At 42.0% G+C, this 19,916-nt stretch overlaps 1 protein-coding gene across 1 annotated transcript in view; it reads right to left on the reverse strand.

Moving 5' to 3' along the window:
- Positions 1-321: 321 nt before the first annotated feature.
- SH3BP2 (SH3 domain binding protein 2) overlaps positions 322-19,916 on the reverse strand; it is a 56,756-nt gene continuing 37,161 nt past the window's right edge. Inside the window, exons 7-13 of the mRNA XM_082243195.1 lie at positions 16,025-16,087; positions 10,285-11,074; positions 8,161-8,275; positions 4,449-4,504; positions 2,095-2,173; positions 1,765-1,824; positions 322-486 (exon numbers count right to left, since the gene is read on the reverse strand). Of these exons, the coding sequence (XP_082099321.1) occupies positions 346-486; positions 1,765-1,824; positions 2,095-2,173; positions 4,449-4,504; positions 8,161-8,275; positions 10,285-11,074; positions 16,025-16,087 (1,304 nt within the window). The 3' untranslated portion in view covers positions 322-345. The remainder of the gene's footprint in view (positions 487-1,764; positions 1,825-2,094; positions 2,174-4,448; positions 4,505-8,160; positions 8,276-10,284; positions 11,075-16,024; positions 16,088-19,916) is intronic.

A 19,916-nucleotide genomic window follows, 5' to 3' on the forward strand; every position in this document is an offset into this window, starting at 1 on the left:
AATTACTAAAGTGGATTAGAGTTGAGGAATTTTCCTGCCCAGCTTGTGGCAGGATAAGGAGCTTCCTTCTTGTCAATTTTTCCCACATTCTTCCTTCTTTGCATTCTACTGGTCTGTATTTTGTATTTTCATTGGAGGGGAAATGTGCAAATTACCAAGATTGTATTTCCTCATTGATTGTTGCTCGTAATCTGGTCCTCCAGTCATCATATTTTGTAGACTAAAACATTTATGTTAAGTCTTTGTTAGAGATGGGCAGAAGGGCACCATACCTGTGATGTGGTTTTTCCACTTGTATAATCTTGGCAAATTCCAATGATTCTGTTATCTTAAATGGTGGTCTTTTCACCTGGAGTTATTCATACACCCATAGGCGTGTTTTAGGACTAGGGTATTGTGGCCAGGTAATGGGCTCTTATAGTAGTGTTCTACCAAATCTGCAATATCTGAAAACAGTATATCTCCTTCCAGGTAAACTTTTGTGTCCTACAAAAACAACAGAGGTCAATTAAAATGAGATTTTACATGTTTGAAATTATAGCAACAAACATCAAATACAACTGCAAGGGCCCATTCACATCATATGCATTGGGCAACCTTGCCCAACACAGTTTAGTACGTAGACAAAGCAAATTACCTGATCGTCCCTTGCAGATGGGGCGGACTCTGCCTAGTGGATCCGTCTGCTCAGCGAGGGATCTGTATCTTGATCCCCGCTGAGCAGGCGGATGCCAGATCCATGTCTGCTCCACTTTGCAGAGCGGACACAGACACAGTCCGCTCTTTTCTATGGGGTGGTGAGATGGAAACAGACTGCCTGTCTCCTTTTGATCCTACTGTCATCCGTTCCAATGAATGGATGGCGAACTGATCCCCAGCCATCTGTTTTTAGCTGACCGGATCAGATGCCAGCAGGTGTCAGCTGGCATCTAATCCGGCTATGGATGGTCAGATTGGCATCTCCCTGAAAAACCAAAATCTGAACCTTATTTTATCAAAAAATACCCATTTATGTTGTTTTTCTCATCGGTTTTGTCACAATTTATTTATACTGTATTTTTAATATTATTTTTTAGGAGTTATGTACCTAATTTTCTCTCAGGAAACCACACAATGGTTGCATAGTGGGAAGAAATGTCATTGCCATCTTCACAAGTGCAAAGTACTGACAGTTTACAAAGTAAAAAATAGAAAAAAAAACACCCAATGGTGATCAAATTCCACCAAAAGAAAGCTCTATCAGTGTGAAAAAATGATATAAATTTCTTTTGTGTACAGCAGTGGTCTCCAAACTGTAGTCCTGGGGCCTTATGTGGTCCCTTGCTTGCCTTTATCCAGCCTTGAGGCATTTTTCCTGTCACTGACACCAACAAATGAGGCATATTTCCTGCCACTGACACCAACAATGGGCTACTATTCCTTCCACTGACATCAACAATGGGGCATAATTCCTTCCACTGACAAAAAATTGGGGCACCATTTTTCACACAAACATCACCTATATCTCCCCCTAATACCAAAGATCTGGCATTGTTTACTACCACAAGGCACAGTGCGGCCTCCCTAAAGTTGGAAGGACAGTAAACTGGCCCTTTCTTTAAAAAAGTTTGGAGACCCCTGGTATACAGTGTTGCATGACCGCACAATTACCAGTTAGTAGCACAGTGCTAAATAGCAAAAAAATGCCTCGGTCACGAATGGGGTAAGATCGTCCAGAGCTCAAGTGGTTCAAAAACAAATCTATTTTGGTGAAGTTGTACAAACCTTTTCATATATTCGGTAGTTTCTTAACTTTACATCTTGTTTATCCCATACCACTATTACCTACGAAAGAAGAGAAGATTACTGTCAGTTATAAAATGAAAACCACAGACAAGTTTAATTTAAGGGACTGACACATTGAAAAATTTGTTGCATTCAGCTAACTCAGAATCTTTGCAGCCTCATAGTCCTACTGTGAGTTGACCCTGACGTTTTTACAAATGATTTTCTTGGCCATCAGGAAACAGGAAATTGCTGTGAAAATACACGCTGTATAAAACCGAAAGCTAAAGGGTAAGATGTAAAAAATTGTGTATGCAGAAATAGTAATACCTTTCCGGCCTTTGCAGAGTTTCTTATGCAGAAGAGTCCATTCAGAGGGCTTCCTGTGATATCCATAGCTTTGAACATCCTGGAAAAAAAAATAATGCATTTATTTATCTTCAGCCTAACAAGGGACAAGAGTATTATCTCTTCTGCCTGCTGCGCAGAAATATTTACAAAGCAGCCGCAGGAGTGAACTTTGGCTGATATGAATAGTAATACTTTCCAAACTCAAGATCCTCCCAAAATGGAGGTTGCCGCATATTCATATTAACTTGCATTGTAGTGTATCTAATGTGTTTAATTAGGTTTAGAAAGTTGATGATGGTAAACTTCTGCCCTGTTTTTTTACTATCAGAAGTATTATTAGGACCTTTAACCAGCCATAGGGTCCTTTCACATGGGAGTTCCGCCCGGAGCCTCCGCTTAGATCCGATTAGATCCGCCGATCCCCGCTGAGCAGGAGGATGACAGGTCCATCTTCGCTCATTGTGCTGAGACGGGCCTGTCAGAGTCCCGCTCTCCTTTATGGGAGATTGGATGAGAACGGACCGCCTGTCCATTTTCATTCGATCCCATCCGATCCAATTCACCAGACGGATGAAAAATAGGGTTACCATCAGTCTGGATTTCACAGACAGGATCGGATCGGATTGGATAGCAGCGTGGGTCAGTGGACATGCCACTGCTGACATCCGCTGCCCCATAGGCAGGGCTGGCCCAAGACATTGTGCTGCCTGGGTCCAAAAATTAAATGCTGCCCCACCAAAAGGCCCACACAATTTTATTTTATATCATGATAATTAAAACTAAAATTAAATGTTTCAGGAAGTCAGATTTATATGCAACAGCACCTAGTCTACATGCACAATTATGTGACATACCATTATGTTCAATTCCAAACCACAAACTTGAGTATTATTTTGTTTGTCTGAATGTCTGAGGTCATTGCGCACACCACAATCACATAAGGACCATTCCCCGGAGGAGACCCTCCACCTCCTCATAGTCATCAGTTTGCACTATGGGCGGCAATATGAGATGGGGAAATCCTGCCCATAACGAGCCGAAAACTGATGACACACAACTGCTGGAAAAAAATCTTGGGTATCAATTTGCTGCCCCTCTCAAAGTTCTGCTTGGGTCCAATGGACGCAGTGGGACCCATGGTAGGGCCAGCCCTGCCCATAGGGGTGAATGGAGTGTCCGATCAGGTCCACCTAAATAACTGACAGGCAGACCTGATTGGAAAGCCCATGTGAAAGGGGCCATAGAAAGCCTTTGTGATATTAGTAACTTTTTATCCTAGGCAGCTGTCAACTTACCAGAAATGAGTCCCAATACAATCTTGAATTGTTGCTTAACCCTTTCACGTCGATGTAACACATATATGCGGCCTCACAGAAGTGGGCTTTTTTCCGTGGGGCCACATATAAGTGTTTCTCCCTTTGTGCACGGCTCACTCCCAGAATAGAGACAGGGGTCTCACCGAAAGCCCCGGGCCCCATACTAACGATCAGGACCCAGATCTCCTGATTCCGGGTCACCTGAATGCTGTGATAGCCTCTGATTGGCTACCACAGTGATCAGTCACTGTGAAGTCTGCCCCTGTGTTTTTTTCTTTCTGTGAATGGAGAAGAAAGATACAATGTAGCTTTCTAGTTCCTTGCAGAAAGAAAATCAAAGTGTTTGTAATTTTTTTTTAATAAATAATAACAAATAAAGAAAAATACCTAGATCAAGGTTCGATCTAGGTTAGTATCAGGGTTAGTGTTTGGGACAAATAAGAGTCAAAGGTCAGGATCAGAATATTTTGGACAGGATTTTTTATTTATTTTTTTAATTAGCATCAGTGTCAGTTAGCGTTGTTAAGTTTTAGGCATTAAATAAAAATAAAAAAAGCGAAATGCACACTATTGCTTCTGGGCTGTACTACGGGTACAAACAACAAATAACATATATGTGGTATTGCTGCAATCGTCAAGAGCATGAGAATTTATTTTGGCTTGTCCTTTGGTGAAAGGTTATGGTAGTAACAAGAAATATACAGCTAAATTTTAAAAAAACTATTTTGTTTTTTACTATTTTGGGCCAGTTTTCCTTTGATAAAAAAAAAAAAAATTAGGAGATATCCATACCTATTTACTACCAAATGAAAGCCCACTTTGTCCTGAAAAAGCAAGGTTTAATCCACCAGGATACACAAAGTAGTTGTGATTATATGTACGGTTTTACTAACACATGTCAAAATTGCAAAATTGTGCTTAGTCATTTACCCTTTAAATTGTTTTACCCTTAGGTGTGAAGGGATTAACAAATGTATTTTTATCTGGACAGTGAAGTTAAAATAAAACACAAATTACCTCTCGACATCTGAGGATTCACATGTATCCACATAGACTGAAGGAGGCAAGGATACCTTAAAAAGAAATCCAACTAGTTAGTACTGACGCCTTTATTTGCTATAGGTATACTGTAGCTTAGTTAGTGAACTAGTATTAAATAAAATAAATAAATAAATCAATAAATAAAGCATTTGTTCTGTTGCCTGTTTATTATAACATTTTATCAATTGTAACATTCTGTCACTAGAACTGAACATTAATGGGTCATTACATAGGTTGGATCCACAGTCCAAGCTATATTCAATAAGCTTCTGAGATGATGCTTTGCATTGTGGGAGGACCATTCTTGCTTCCCAAGTTGGTAGTTGTGTACAGCCCATGTGGGGCTCAGGAACAGGAGAGAATTTCAAGATAATCAAAGGATTGTGCAGACTGCAAATCTCTTTTTAAAAAATTCTACTACCTCACAGCACTTCTCTACAGGGAGAGAACGACCACTATTCTACAAAACTTCACCACCACACACAAATTCTTTAAAAGATGGCGTAAATACATTGAATACACCTTTTCTCCAACGGAAATTACAACTATAATGTCCGCCTTTCAGTACACCGAATAGTATCTACAGGCATCCATTAATCATTGGGCAAATTGAAAGTTCAACCCTCATAGGCTAACCTACCTTGTTTCCCAGTCTTTACTCGACCAAGTTACCCTGTCGACTTATGGCACTTTTCCACTGCAAGTACCGGCTGGGCTCTACTCAGCACTGCTTGGCCCAGCTCGGCTCAGTTTGCTTTTCCACTGCGTGGTACGAGTCGGCAGTTTTCAACACTGTATAGGCTCTACTCGGCTCGGTTTGCTTTTCCACTGTTGTAGTACTTAGTACTAAGTGGGTGGGATTACAACGATTCTCTGACCAATCTGTCGGCTAGTAGTGACAAACAATCAATGCTGCATGCAAAGGATTGTGGGATATGGTATCGATACGGATTGCTTGGAACCCCAACCGAGGTGGTACTGTTTAAGTGAGCCGTACCATGTAGTGGAAAAGCGCCGCTGTACCAAACCGTACCGAACCGTTCCATGCAGTGGAAAAGTGCCAAACCGAGCCAAACCGATCCGTACCATGCAGTGGAAAAGCGCCTATATTATCTACCCGTCCCTCCTCTAGCTTAAGCAATGGTTTCCAAGACTTCTAGGTGTATCGTATGTCTTGATCAACTCGTATGACATCACATAAACCAGTATAGAGTCATCCGACCCTTAGGGTGGTTCTCTCTTCCCGTACCATGCGAGACAACCTACCCATGTATACTTAGCCAAAGTCGCTATGTTTAACTATGTTATTGTCTACAATCATTTTCGAATGCTATATAATGTATTTGGATTTATATACTACTCTTACTATGACTGTATACCATGTGATGTTTATCTGTTCAAACTTTCTTTCTCTAATAAAAATATTTGAAAAAAAAAAATTCTACTAAGCCACAATTTGTATTTTGACCTCATGAGAATACTCCATCTTTGTATTTGAAAAATTGCCATAAGGTCAAAGTAAATGTAAAGAGGTTTTGAACCTCAGACATGAAATATGAACAAAGCTCATCCTTCTATACTATGTACGTGGCTCTATCCAAATCACTGAGCTTGATTTCTCTTAGCTGCCTCATTCCTCTGTTATCATCATGAGTCACTTCTGACAGCTTTTCTGTCTCCAACCGATAATTGATGACAGGAGAGAAGAGCTCTAGCACACAGTCTGTGATTGAAAGCCACAGCCATGCACGTTTTCTGTGTACTGTAAGGAGGGGAGTGTGTGAGAGTTCAGATCCCCACCCCATGTCTTATAGAGCTGAGAGATGCATTGTAAAATGTGTGTTTTGGAAGGCTGTAGAGAAGAGAGGGCTGCAGATAAACAGGCACAGCTTATGGAGGATGATTTGTTTCATCTCTGTGTATCATCTGCTTCCCTTTACTGGGTATATGTAAGTCCCGGTTCACACATATGCGATGCGGGAACTTTGCGAATCCACTGTGGGTTCCCACATCTCATTCAACTCGCAGGCAGTTCACACTGCCATATGCGAATCGCTGGGGGTGTCAATACAAAGTTAACAACACCCCCAGATCAGTTCGCATATCGCAGTGGGAACTGTCAATTCGGACATGAATCGGATCGCATAGGTGTGAACCACCATGCGATCCAATTCTGGTGCGGACCCAAAAAAGGATCCTGTGCGAGTTGTGTCCGAATGCGATGCGAATTCAGCCATACAATCTGTATGGCTGAATTCACATTGCACAGACATCGCATGTGATTTGCAGAGCAGTGCACTGCGAATCACATTCAATGTCTGTCATCGCATATATGTGAACCGGCACTCAGGGTTTTCAACATCTTTAATGTTTACAAAACTGGATAGGATACACTGGAACCCTGAGGATTCTTTGTATGATTACTTTGTATTCTCTTTATTGTTATCCAACATTGCAGCAGAAATGTAAATTTTGGAAATCTGAATATTAGCCTGGCATCTTCTGCCCAGCGTGGGGCTTCCACAATAACTTTGGGTTGTGGTAGGGATGAGTAGTTAGGAACTGAAGCACCACACCATAAATGTCCCAGCGCAAGTTTATTTCGATGATAAAATGTTTGCAAAACCAATGCGTTTCAGAGGCTTTATGTCTGTCTCCTTCATCAGAGATAACATGTAACATGAAAAATAAAAATAACACACAGTTCAGAAAGTTAAATTAGGTTGTTGTTATTTTAGCTTTTTGAACTTAATGTTATAATTTTTATTTGACGTGTTACATGTTAGGGGGAATCAAATATAACAACATGGCACTTCAATTTCCAATTACTCAAAATGAATGTAATCGTTTTTCCATCTCAAAATGTATATATTTGAATTTTAACTAATGTGGCCACTCTAAATAATTGGCATGGATTTAAAGTATATCTAAACTCAATAACTAAAATGTCATATAAGCTTTAGCTTGGTAATGTTGTTTTAAATGCCATTTTTAATATTTGTAAATCTGCAGCTTTTATTGAAGTCCTGCTATGACGGTCCTGTTTTAGGGTGACAACGCTGTGCCGTCTCCAATTTGTTCTCCCGCATTTACACCCGGTTACACTGGCTTCCAGTGGAGACAAGTGGCTGTTTCAACACACATTACACAGGTGTGGTCCACTTTTGTCACCTGTAGGAAACCCTCCTTGAGAAATGCCATGAAGCCATTTTGCTGGGTGGAGTGCATGTAGGCTTGACATGACTGCAGAGAGGCCGCAGGAGATCAGCGGCAGAGACACAACAAAAAATAATGAAAGATGGTAAAAAAAAATGTTCTTTAAAAATGGCAGTTGGTTATTAAAACAGAGCGCTGGTGAATTTCCTGTCATCCAGCCAGGGTTTACATTTACTTTGTAGGCAAGTTAGCTTACTTCATGTCCCTGTGCTGTCGCTTCACTACAGGCAGGATGTAAAAACCTATGGAAATCCATAGGTAAAGGTACCTCTAGTTTTTTGACACACATTGAATACTGTTTTCTTTAAAAGCTGCACATACTGGTATTGAAAAACCTAACATGTTATACTTTACAGACTTGCCAACATGTCAAATATGAAAAAGAAGACTTTCTTAGATTGCCATGCCTGTGGAATAAATGAATTTGGCCAAAATGGCTTTGAATCTCTTAATGCTACGGTATAGTGCATACCTTTTCATAATCATCGTCACTGTCACTTTCCTCATGCAGATCTTTTAACCTTGATGGTCGAACTGGAGTTTCCACTGTTTTATCTATAAAGCTCTGACCATCAGGTGGTGACCTCCTGGAAAACAGCATGAAATATTCTGTTAAAAAGGAACTCCCCAAGTTATGTAGTGCATGTATAGCCAAAATTTTTGAATTTTGCATACAGACAGGATCAGTTAGAACCCCTGTCAAACTTTTTATTGCTGAGTCCCTGCTAGCAAGTTTCGGCCTCTCTGTTTGTCCTGGTGACCATCATCCCACAGGAAAAAAGGGATGGGACATCCAAAATGTTATAGTTGTTACAAAAAACAGAAATAGAGGGGACATCTTTCAATAAGGATAACCATTCCAGTGACAACTGTCCAAGAGAGGCACTACTTTACCTTAGTAGAGATTTCCCCTCACTTCCTGTTGTTTCTCTAGAACAGTAAGTAAAGGGAAATCCCCAAAAGGACACAAAAGTAACTAAATAAACAAACAGATTTTTAACTTTTCCATACCCTAAAACGTAAAAAAAAAAAAACAAACAAACAAAACATTTTGCTTATGCATATAGTTTAATTCTAGCGTAAGGGAAATTATATTTCTTTTTTTCCAGCTACAGTAAAGAGATAGCAAGTAAAGCAAAAATGTCCTGGATGGCCACACTCCAGATGCAACCCCTTTATTGTGTATAAAAAACTCATACAGCAATGTGGAGATCAAGTACAGCAGCAATAACAGCTGACGCGTTTCACACCATAGTCTGGTGCTTAATCCTAGCATAAGCACCAGACTATGGTGTGAAACGCGTCAACTGTTATTGCTGCTGTACTTGATACAGTGTACAGTTGTACAGTGTCTAAAAAAGGTGGAGAGGTGCTCCACATGTTTGTTAGGTCAATTATACCAACAGATCCCCTAAAATAAAGCTCTCTCTTTCAGGCATTGGACCAGCTGAGAGCTCAGAGGGTGATAACCGAGGTTCCAGAAAACGAAAGGTTCAAGGGTTTTTACTCAAACCTATTCATAATCCCCAAACCAAACGGATGAGGATGAGAACCATGAGGATTTTATCATATCCATTTATAATGAAACTGCAAATTACGAATTCACAAGCTAATATATCATAGAGTTTATATAATATATTTTTTGCTATGTTTGTTGTTTTTGTGCAATCAAAACATAGAATCAAGGTACAATTACTGACAATGTTACCTGCATGTCATCTGACGCATAAAGTAAATGATTCAACGTCAGTATGTTTCAAAGTCAATATTGCAGAGTTAAAATCATTTGAAAATCCTTTGAAAGAGAAGCAAGGCCAAAGCTTTTTCAGCCATACTTCTCTTGTGGGTCACAGGAGTACATTTACTTTGTCCTGTGACCCAGAGTCAGATTATAGTGGCTATTGCCCCTATAAGCTGACAGAGCAGAGTCACTCCAGACTCTGGAAGGATCCCAACAATTTTGTCAGGATCCACCCAGCTGCCTGATTGGAAGCTGGCTCCACCTCCCAGAGCATGGCTGAAGGCCAGAGCCAGCTGCACCCGCCCCTCTCACCCGGACTAGTGCTCCAGTGAGTGTTAAGCTGGATACACACTATCCAACTTTTGTAATTAGATTTCCTTCAGATTTACCTTTTCTATGTAGTGCAAGGGCCTGCCAGATTGCATACAAATTGAAAGTGTTTAGGTTTGACCTCATATTATATGGTTTTGGTAAGTCTAAAGGAAAAAGTCTTCAGAAAATCTTATAGTGTGTATGGCCCATTAGAGGAGCTGGGTGGAGAGTGTAATTGACGGTCACTGCTGTCCCCTCTGAGCCAAGCGAGAGCTGAGCGATCAACAGTCATGTGATCACCCAGTCTTACAGCCGATGTGGGACAGCTGCAGCATAGAGGTGAGTATATAGATTTATTTTGTTTTTTATACCCATGCTTCTCCTTAAAATTGTTTAATTATTTCCCTAGATCCCAGCCCCATTCCCCCAGAGTATTGACACTCAGATACCCCTATTCTAAGTGCTAAGCCTATTATTTTGGTTAGAATAGTAACTGAGATAAATGTATAAATATTATATAACATCTTGAATAATATTACTTACATCATTTGTGAGAATCCATGATCTGCCCTTGGTGGGCGTAACCTAGGTACGATAGGAGGCGGCTTAGCAGGTCCAATTTTTGGCTGAGAGCTTGGGTGCTCGGGGGATTTGTCTTCATTAAATGATATTCTTGGTTTGTTTCTTGGAACAGGTGGAGGAGTGTTGTCTTCTCCCTTCAGGTATGGAGGTTTTACTGGTGGTAAAGGAGGTGCTGTGTGGCTAGGCTTATTTGGTAGTTTTTCAATAGCAGGTACAGCAGGCCTTGATGGTACCAGTGGAGAAGGCTTTTTAAATAAGTTGCTCAGTTCTTGCTTTAGCAGGTCATTTCCCATTATAGGATTTTGAGAAATATTATGCATTTCATCTGTAGTTACACAGTTTGGAGGTTCCGTTTTGGAGCTAGTAACAGGTGAATCCAACCTGGGAGACGGAGGTTGAAATGGTAAAATGGGGGGGCCAGAGGAAGACCTTCTGGGCCGCGGCGGCTGTATATCAGCCCTGTCAGTTGCACCGCTTATTGGTGGAGGAGGAGGAGGAGGTTTAACGCTATATGGCTTGTGAGCTGGTGGAAAAAAAGGGATCGGCGGAGGAGGCTTCACATCTATCTCAATTTTGGTTTGACCAACAGACTCCTTCCTTGGGCGTGTCAGATCTGAATCAGATATCTCCTTTGTCGGTAGAGAAGGAAGTGGCTTTGACATTACAATACTGGATACTGATCGTCTTATGTGGGAATCTTCAGCCTTTGCTTGAATTGGAACTGGTGGTGGTGGATAGCTTGGTGCACCATCTGAACAACATAAAATATTTCACTAAATTAAAACCCAGTGGAATCATTAAGTAACATGTTTTTAAAAATATCTCCATTTTGAAATGGAGAGGATTGGATTGTTAGTGGTTACAATTTATAAGAACACCAAGGCAATTTAATAAAACAGCCTTCAAGTCTTTGGGGAGATTTACTAAAAACTGATGCACATCAGAATCTGCTGCAGCTGTGCATAGAAACCAATCAGCTTCTAGGTTTTATTGTCAAAGCTTAAAGTGGTTCTAAAGGCAGAACGTTTTTTATCTTAACCTCCCTGGTGGTATGATTCTTTTGGATTTTAGGTGCTGAAAGCGGTACCATTATTTTGCATGTAATTCTTGTGAATGAGCAGCCCAAACCAACTGTATATATATATATATATATATATATATATATATATATATATATATATATATATATATATATATATATGTATATATGTATGTATACATATATTATGTATATATATATATATATATATATATATATATATATAATGTATACAATTGGTTTGGGCTGCTCATTCACAAGATTCACGTATATATACACACATATATATATATATATATATATATATATATATATATATATATGTATGTATATATATATATATATATACTGTATATATATATATATATATATATATATACTGTATATATATATATATATACATATATATATACATAAAAAGTACAGTAAAACTGCAGGAAAGGGCACTGGGGGGCAATGTAATGTGATTTTATTTTATTTTGAATTGTATCAGTGTGTTTGGTGTGTTTTACATTTGAATTTGCCGCCGGTTCCACCCTCCGGCGGACGTCACGTCGCCAGAGACGGAAGCCGGGGCTCGCAGACGATCGAGGGAGAGCTCCGCCGCCGCACACCGCCGGGATACATTGCTGGATCCCGGAGAAAAGGTAAGTAAAACCTCTTCCAGGATCCAGCGATCTTCCTAGCGGTACCCCGAGTGTGGCTCGGGGTTACCGCTTTTGGCTCTGAAATGTAACCCCGAGTCACGCTCGGGAATACCACTAGGAAGGTTAATACATGCAGTGAGCCAATGAGGAGAGAGAGGGGACAGGGCCGAGCCGCGGTTCCATGTCTGAATGGACACGCAGAACAGCAGCTCGGCTCAGGTGCCCCCATAGCAAGCTGCTTGCTGTTAGGGCATGTGACAGGAGGGAAGAGCCAGGAGCGAGGGACCCAAGAAGAGGAGGCTTGGGGCTGCTCTGTGCAAAAGCTGTATTAAAGTCTCATCTTTTTTTGGTTTAAAAATAACAAAAATGTCATACTTACCTGTATGACATTTTTGTTATTTTTAAACAAAAAAAAAGACGAGACTTTAATATCACTTTAACTGAACAAGCTAAGTTTAGAAGCTGTATGGTTACTATGGACACAGATTCTGTGTTCACCACATATTAGTAAATCCCCCCCTTTGTGTGTTACTGCAAGACATACATTTCTTTTCTTAGGCTCCATTCACACTTGTACAACTCCAAAGTTTTGCGATTTTCATTGTGACTTTACATTGTAACCTTGATGCAACTTTGGATGGGTGCGACTTGGATGCGACTTTGGATGTTGATTTTGACTTTTGCCCAACTGTGGCATTGATAACGTTAAGATGTAACTTTCATGCAACTTTTGAGAGTTTACATTGCAGTCTATGACACTCAAGTTGCATGAAAGTCGCATCAAAGTAGTGAAGGAATCTTTTTAAAGTTGCTGCAATTTTAAATCACATAGATTTGAAATGGCTGCCATTGAAATACATGGGATCGGCTTGTCATGCGACTTTATGGGGTTGATTTACTAAAGGGAAATAGACTGTGCACTTTTGAAAGCGCAGTTGCTCCAGAGCATGGTTAAGCCCCGTACACACGATAAGAAATTCGGAAGGGAAATTTCGTCCGACGACCGATCTGCCGATTTTCGGATTGTTAGTATGGTGCTTTCGACAGCCGACTCCGACTTTTCGGCTGACAAAATCCTGATGTGCAGGCATTAAAATGTTTGTCCTCCGTCAACACACGTCCAATTTTCGTCTCATTAGTACAGATTTCGACTGGGAAAAATCTTATGAGCAAGACTGGGCATGCTCAGAGACGAAAGAACACAAAGAAAGCAATCAAACACATGACATCACTTCTGAAGTAGAATTCTGTCATACGGGAAAATTCGTATGCAGTCTAGAGCACATTCCAACCAACAGACACCACTCTGGACAAAAGACGGACAACCGGTCGGCGGAAATTCGTAGCGTGTGTACGGGGCTTTAACCACTTGCGGCAAAGTGGTTAGTTATCATCCAGCGACGTAGACATACGTCGCTGGACTCCTCCCCTTGTGGGCGGCGCACGCCCGCCGCCGGAGGCTCGCTCTCGCTGTATTGATTCACAGCGGGAGTCGGGCCAGGGGAGGAGCGGCGGCGATCGCCGCTGCTCTTCCCTGATCGTCGGGGAATCGAGTTTGGAGATCCGCCTGCTTGTGTAAACAGAGCGGGCGGATCTCCTAAGTGACAAACACTGACAGATTGCAGGGTTTAGCATAGCTGAACCTGCGATCTGTCCTTGTGTCACTCAGTCACCCCCCCCCCCCCACACACGTTAGTAAGCACCAGGCATACATTAACCCCCTCCCTCTCCAATAAAATTAACCCCTTCCCTGCCAGTGTCATTTTTACAGTAACAGTGCATATTTATAGAACTGATTACTGTAGTAATGTCACTGGTACCCCCAAAAGTGTCAAAAATGTCAGTCAAGGGTCCGATCTGTCCACTGCAATGTCGCAGTCCCGCAGAAAAAAAATCGCAGATCGCCGCCATTACTCGTTAAAAAAAAAACACCAAAAATGACAGAAATCTTTCCCTTAGTTAGTAAACGCAATAACTTTTGCGCAAACCAATCAAAATACGCTTATTGGGATTTTTTTTTACCAAACATAGGTAGCAGAAAACAAATGGCCAAAAATTTTAAAAAAAATTGATTTTTACATTTTTTTGGGGGGGAATTTCATATAAAAAAATTTGAAAAATAGTTATTTTTTTCAAAATTTACGCTATTTTTTGTTTATAGCGCAAAAAGTAAAAATCGCACAGGTGATCAAATAACACCAAAAGAAAGCTCTGTTTGTTGGAAAAAAAGGACGTAAATTTTGTTTGGGTACGGCATCGCACGACCGTGCAATTGTCAGTTAAAGTCGCACAGCGCCGAATCGAAAAAGTGGCCTGGACGTAAGACAGCAAAATCTGGTATGGTAAAATCTGGTATTATTATTATTATTATTATTATACAGGATTTATATAGCGCCAACAGTTTGCACAGCGCTTTACAATGTGAAGGAAGACAATACAGTTACAATACATTTCAAAACAGGAGGAACTAGAGGGCCCTGCTCGTTAGAGCTTACAAGTGGTTAATGAGGGGAAGCTCTGTTGACTTCCATCATCCAATCATGTGCAATCAAAAATGCGTTTTTTTTTTTTTTTTTTCTTGCACATGATTGGATGTTTCCTTGTAAACTGAAGCTTTACCTCATTTACTAAGTTCTGGAGCAACTGCACTTTACAAAGTGCACAGTCTATTTGCCTTTAATAAATCAACCCCTGTGTGTCCAGAGTCACATGGCAAGTCACACAAGTATGAATGGATCCTTATGGTCAATGTGGCTGAACGATATCTTTACATACTAAACTGCAGTATTCAATCTGAATGGTAAAATTGCGCTTTTAGAGGTTAGATGCCTGCAATGTAAATGATAGACCTTGGAGAATGTACTTAGCTAGAATGTTAGTGGTCAAGAATCAACCAGAAAAACACCAAATAATTTAATTCTTTAGTACCTTGTGTGTTGCTTTAGATGTACTGCGCTACCATAATCAAACTGAAAGCTTTATTGGGGCTCATTTTTTTAAGGGGGTTGGAGGTGTATGTGTGTTAAAAATATGAAATTGGGGGAAGGGAAATTGGTGGGAAGTGAAATTGGTGCTAGGGGGAATTTGTAAAGTGGAGATTGTGCTCAGAGAGGACATTTGAGGGCTAGAGGATTTGTGCTGGTAGGGAGAATTTTTTTTTTGTGGGGGGGGGGGGGATTTGTGCTGAGGGCATATGGGGACAAAGGATTTCAGCTGGGGGCAAAGATCTGCACATGCAGATCGGTTATCGATTTTTATGGGAGGGGGATTTTTGCTGACACGTAATCAGGGGAGAACTGGGCCAGGGGGTGGGGGGGGGCGCTTTGATGCCCCTTAAAAAAGCTTCACCACTTCTGCCAGACATGCCTAAAGTTTTCTAGTGAAGAGAAGTAAAAAATCCCTGCTGCTGACCTACTGAGTGCGGGTTGAAGACAAGGACAGAGTGCAAGCAACCCGCCCAAGGCCCCCCCCCCAGGCACTGTGTCTGAGCAGAGGCCGGTTCCATGCCCCAGCATGTCCTCCAGCCTTACCTGAGCTGTCCCAGCTCCCCCCAACTGCCCCTTGCTGGCCAGGTTGGGAACCCGGATTCAGCCGGTGAGTAGAGAGTACCTGAAGTGGAGCCTCAGCCTGGATTGGGGGTCAGGAGGAGGCCAGGAAGAGGGAGAGTGGGAGGGGGGCCAAATCGCTGCACCACGGGCCTCTGGTTTTTTACTTGCGCCCTGGGCCAGAAGTTGCCAGTCAGCCCCTGCACATAATGCAATTTGACATGTTCGCCCTGGGCTCTAGATGACCTTGTCCCGGCACTGGTCATGCGGCTATTTTCCAATGCAGGGGTGGAGGATCGCAAGAATACTGAACTACTTCATCATTGTTTAAAGGGCTACACACATTTTTGGTAACAGGTCGTGCCCTTAGAGATCGATTGCTCATCAAAAAGTAAGGGCATATATTTTATCATCATTTATATGCACCTAATCATTTACACCAATCTAGCATTCACATATAACTTGCTTACAATCTGCAGCATCTGGCGTTTCATAGTCAGTCTCCTCCTCATCATCTTCATCATTCCAGCTATCTGTTAGGATACAGAATAGGATTAGTAGTCTGGCTGCTGTTCACATGATTGCTAACACATGTACTGTATGTTTAATATAATGACCCCCATAATAGCATTATTATAATTCCTTACTTCATGAAAGGGTTCTCATTTCACTGTCTAGTTGCCTGGTAGGGAGGAGACATGTAGGTCCCCTCCCCTGCTAGACAGGCTTGTTCGTGTGGCGGAGTTGTGTAAATCTCTGCACTGAATGGATAGAAATGCAAATCCTAATCTTTAGGTAAAACTGCTCTGATTAAAAGGGAAGTTGTAATTTTTTATTTTACCGAAATCATATTTACCTAGGAGGTGAATATTGCATCAGTCCCCTGCCGGCTCTAAGATTGAGAACTGAGCAATCAAACACTGCTGATCGCTCGGTTCTCAGAACTCCGTGAGCAGACAGCTGGTGACTGTAAGTCACCGGCTCCCTGGTCTCACCCTCACCCCCCCACCCCCCCCCCACTCACTGGAGCACTGGGCTGTGAAGGGGGCAGGAGCAGCTCCCTGAGAGGCTGAGCCAGGTGCCGCTCCAGGGTTGTGGGTGGATCCCGGCTTTATTGTCACGATCCTGCCTCAGCCTGGACTGGCTCTGTGACGTCAGCCGACAGCGGGCTTCAGCCTGCTGTCTACTGAAAGGGGTCACAGTAGTGCAGAACAAACTGCACTCCTGTAATCCACAGGAGAAGTACAGCAAAACAAGCTTTGGCTGTACTTCTCCTTTTGTACTGTTGCTTGTATGTAGTAAATATAGCTTTTCATCCTAAAACGGTATTAAACCCTTAAAAACAAAAACATAATATTATATCAATCCCTAAATGTGGTGGCTGCATTCATTTTCTTTTTTGTATGCCTTTTTCCTCATATTTTCACCTAGTGGTGTGCCCAGAAACATGCTTTCTATCTTAGGGTGTCTCCACTCTGAATGGAGAAGCAACAGAGCCACCCACGGACTGCAGCATTGCCAATCTGGGGAGAGGGTAGTATTAAATGCATTAGCAGATTTGGGTGGACTTAGCAAATTAAAGCCACACTCCAGCAGTCACTAAAAAAAGGGGGAAAAAAAGCAAACTTACTGGCATGATAAACAGGTGAAAATAAAGAAAAAAAAAGCCTACAGCCTTTCACACGGGCTTTCCGATCAGATCCGCCTGTCAGTTTTTCAGGCGGACCTGATCGGATGCTCCATGTACCTCTATGGAGCGGCGGATTTCAGTGGTGACATCTCCGCTGATACCCACTGCTCTCCGATTCGATCCTGTCTGTGAAATCTAGATGGATGGAAACCCTATTTTTCATCCGCTGGAGGATCGGATGGGATAGGATCAGATGAAAACGGACAGGTGGTCCGTTTTCATCCGTTCTCTCATAGAGGTGAAAGGACCCTAAAAGAGAAAACAAATGCAGCCACCACATCTAAGAATTGGTAAATTGTAATTTATTTAGGGTTTAATACTGCTTTAAGCTACATACTAAAACCTCTCCAGGGCTGGCCTACATGAATAAAATTGATGGTCCATGAAAGCTTAAAGAAAACTGTAAACCCGAACAACAAACTTTCACATTTGCTCCTATTTGGTCTGTTATTTACTCTACCTAGGGATCCTCAAACTACGGCCCTCCAGCTGTTGCGGTACTACACATCCCATGAGGCATTGCAAAACTCTGACATTCACAGGCGTGATGGGGGTTGTAGTTTCTGAACAACTGGAGGGCCATAGTTTGAAGAACCCATACTATTGAAAGGGTTTTTTTGTTTTTAGATTCGTTCAATACCTGCAAAAAAAATCTCCTGCCAGAAATCTAGTGATCCCTGTGCACTCTGTCTCTGCTGCATTCATACCTCAAACATTGTTATCAGCCCTCATCAGTTTACCTCTGTGAACTACAGAGCACCGCTCTGTGTTTTCAAGGTAAGGAAAGGGGATGGGGTTCTGTAGTCCAAATTAGGAGTAAGCAGCCTCGGGTGACACTGATGTAAATTGTGTGACCTACTGACCAGTGTAATGTGCTTATAGAAGAAAAGGAGGGAACAAAATGAAAATCAATATTTTTTACTTTGGGCTGGTTTACAAATGTTGATCCATGGCTAGCATTACTGTGCTGCACTCACATAGATTCTGGTGAATGGGCCGTGTTTAATAGGTGGTATCACCTGCTGAGCAAGACCGCGGATATAATTTGTGCAAATGCCACCATTTGTGAACACCCCCACTTGCTACCTTTGCAGCTAAAAGAGTAGCAGTTGGGAGGGGAGTAAAAACACGGCTCAGCCATGTGTTCCCCCCCCCCCCCCCAATGCAAGCATAAACTAGGCTTTTTTGAATTACCCGGCAGTAATTTGTCTGCTCTGTTGGAATGCATCCTAAAGCCTAGTACACACGCAACGAATTTCCGCCGACCGGTCGTCAGTCTTTTGTCCAGAGTTGTGTTTTGTTGGTTGGAATGTTCCTAGACTGCACACAAATTTTCCCGCACGACAAAATTCTGCTTCAGAAGTGATGTCATTCTGCACACCAGAATTTTTTTGGCCGAAAAGTCGGAGTCTGTTGTCGGAAGCATCATACTAACAAGCCGAAAATCGGCAGATCGGTCGTCGGATGAAAATTCCCTGACGAATTTCGACGCATGTGTACGAGGCTTTAGTTTAATCTGTGTTCTGAAAGATATACTCTCCTCTAAACTGCCTTGGTTAAATATCTTCTGTTTTCAAAGGATGATATATTTACACAGGAATGCGGTGAATCATTGTCGGAGTTAGTTTGCTGGTAAATGAAAAAAGCAAACAATGCAATCCTACCCAACATTACATCACTTACAAAGGGAAGTTATATAGGCAGTGCATTCCTTTTTATTATTACATGGTTAATATTTTCTTTATTTATTGACTAACTCAAATATTTGACACACGCCAGCAATAAAGATTATCCTGAACACTGTGAAGGTAAAGTGTTTTTCCACCTTTGCATCCAAATTGGGATATCACTTACTTTATATTAGTTACATGATCCCATTTACATTGCATAACTATAAAAAAATATCCTACCTAGATTTCCCCTTCTAAGTAAAAGTAGATTAATGTTTCCTAAAGTGGGGGGCGGTACCGCACAAAAATGCGAGTTACAACAGATCAGTGGTCAAGTCCACCAACAGGTCTTAGGGCCCTTTCACACAGGGAGTCCGTCCGTTTTTTTCAGCGGGGGATCAATCCGCCAATCCCCCGCTGAGCAGGATGACAGCTGTTCTCCGTGCTGTGTGCGGAGACAGAGCTGTCAGGTCCCTGCTGTTCTCTATGGGAGAATCGGATGGGAACGGACCGTCTGTCTGTTCTCATCCGATCCACCAGACGGATGGAAAATAGGGTTTTGACGGATCGGATTGGATCAGATGTCAGCGGACATGTCTCCGCTGACATCCGATGCCCCATAGAGATGCATGGGGTGACCGTTCAGATCCCCCTAAAAAACTGACAGGCGGATCTGAACGGTCCACCTGTGTGAAAGGGGCCTAAGGCTCTGTTCACATCTAGGCATTTTTGGGCGATTTTCTGCTCTAAGCCTCAGCTCTAAAAACGCCCAACAAGACAAATCCCATTCATTTTAATGGCCCCTGTTCACATATGAGCGTTCCATCATCTCAACCACTTGCCGACCGCCCACTGTAATATTACTGCGGCAGGGCGGCTTGGCTGCGTCCAGTCACGTAGTACTACCTGACTGGTGTGCATGTGGTTTAAACACAATGGGAGGTGGGAGGAGCGGCAGCGATTGCCGCTGCCCTCCCGCGATCATCTGGGAAAGGGAGAGAA

This window comes from Pelophylax lessonae (assembly GCF_965119305.1).
Source record: "Pelophylax lessonae genome assembly, chromosome: 1".
Classification (NCBI taxonomy): Eukaryota; Metazoa; Chordata; class Amphibia; order Anura; family Ranidae; genus Pelophylax; species Pelophylax lessonae.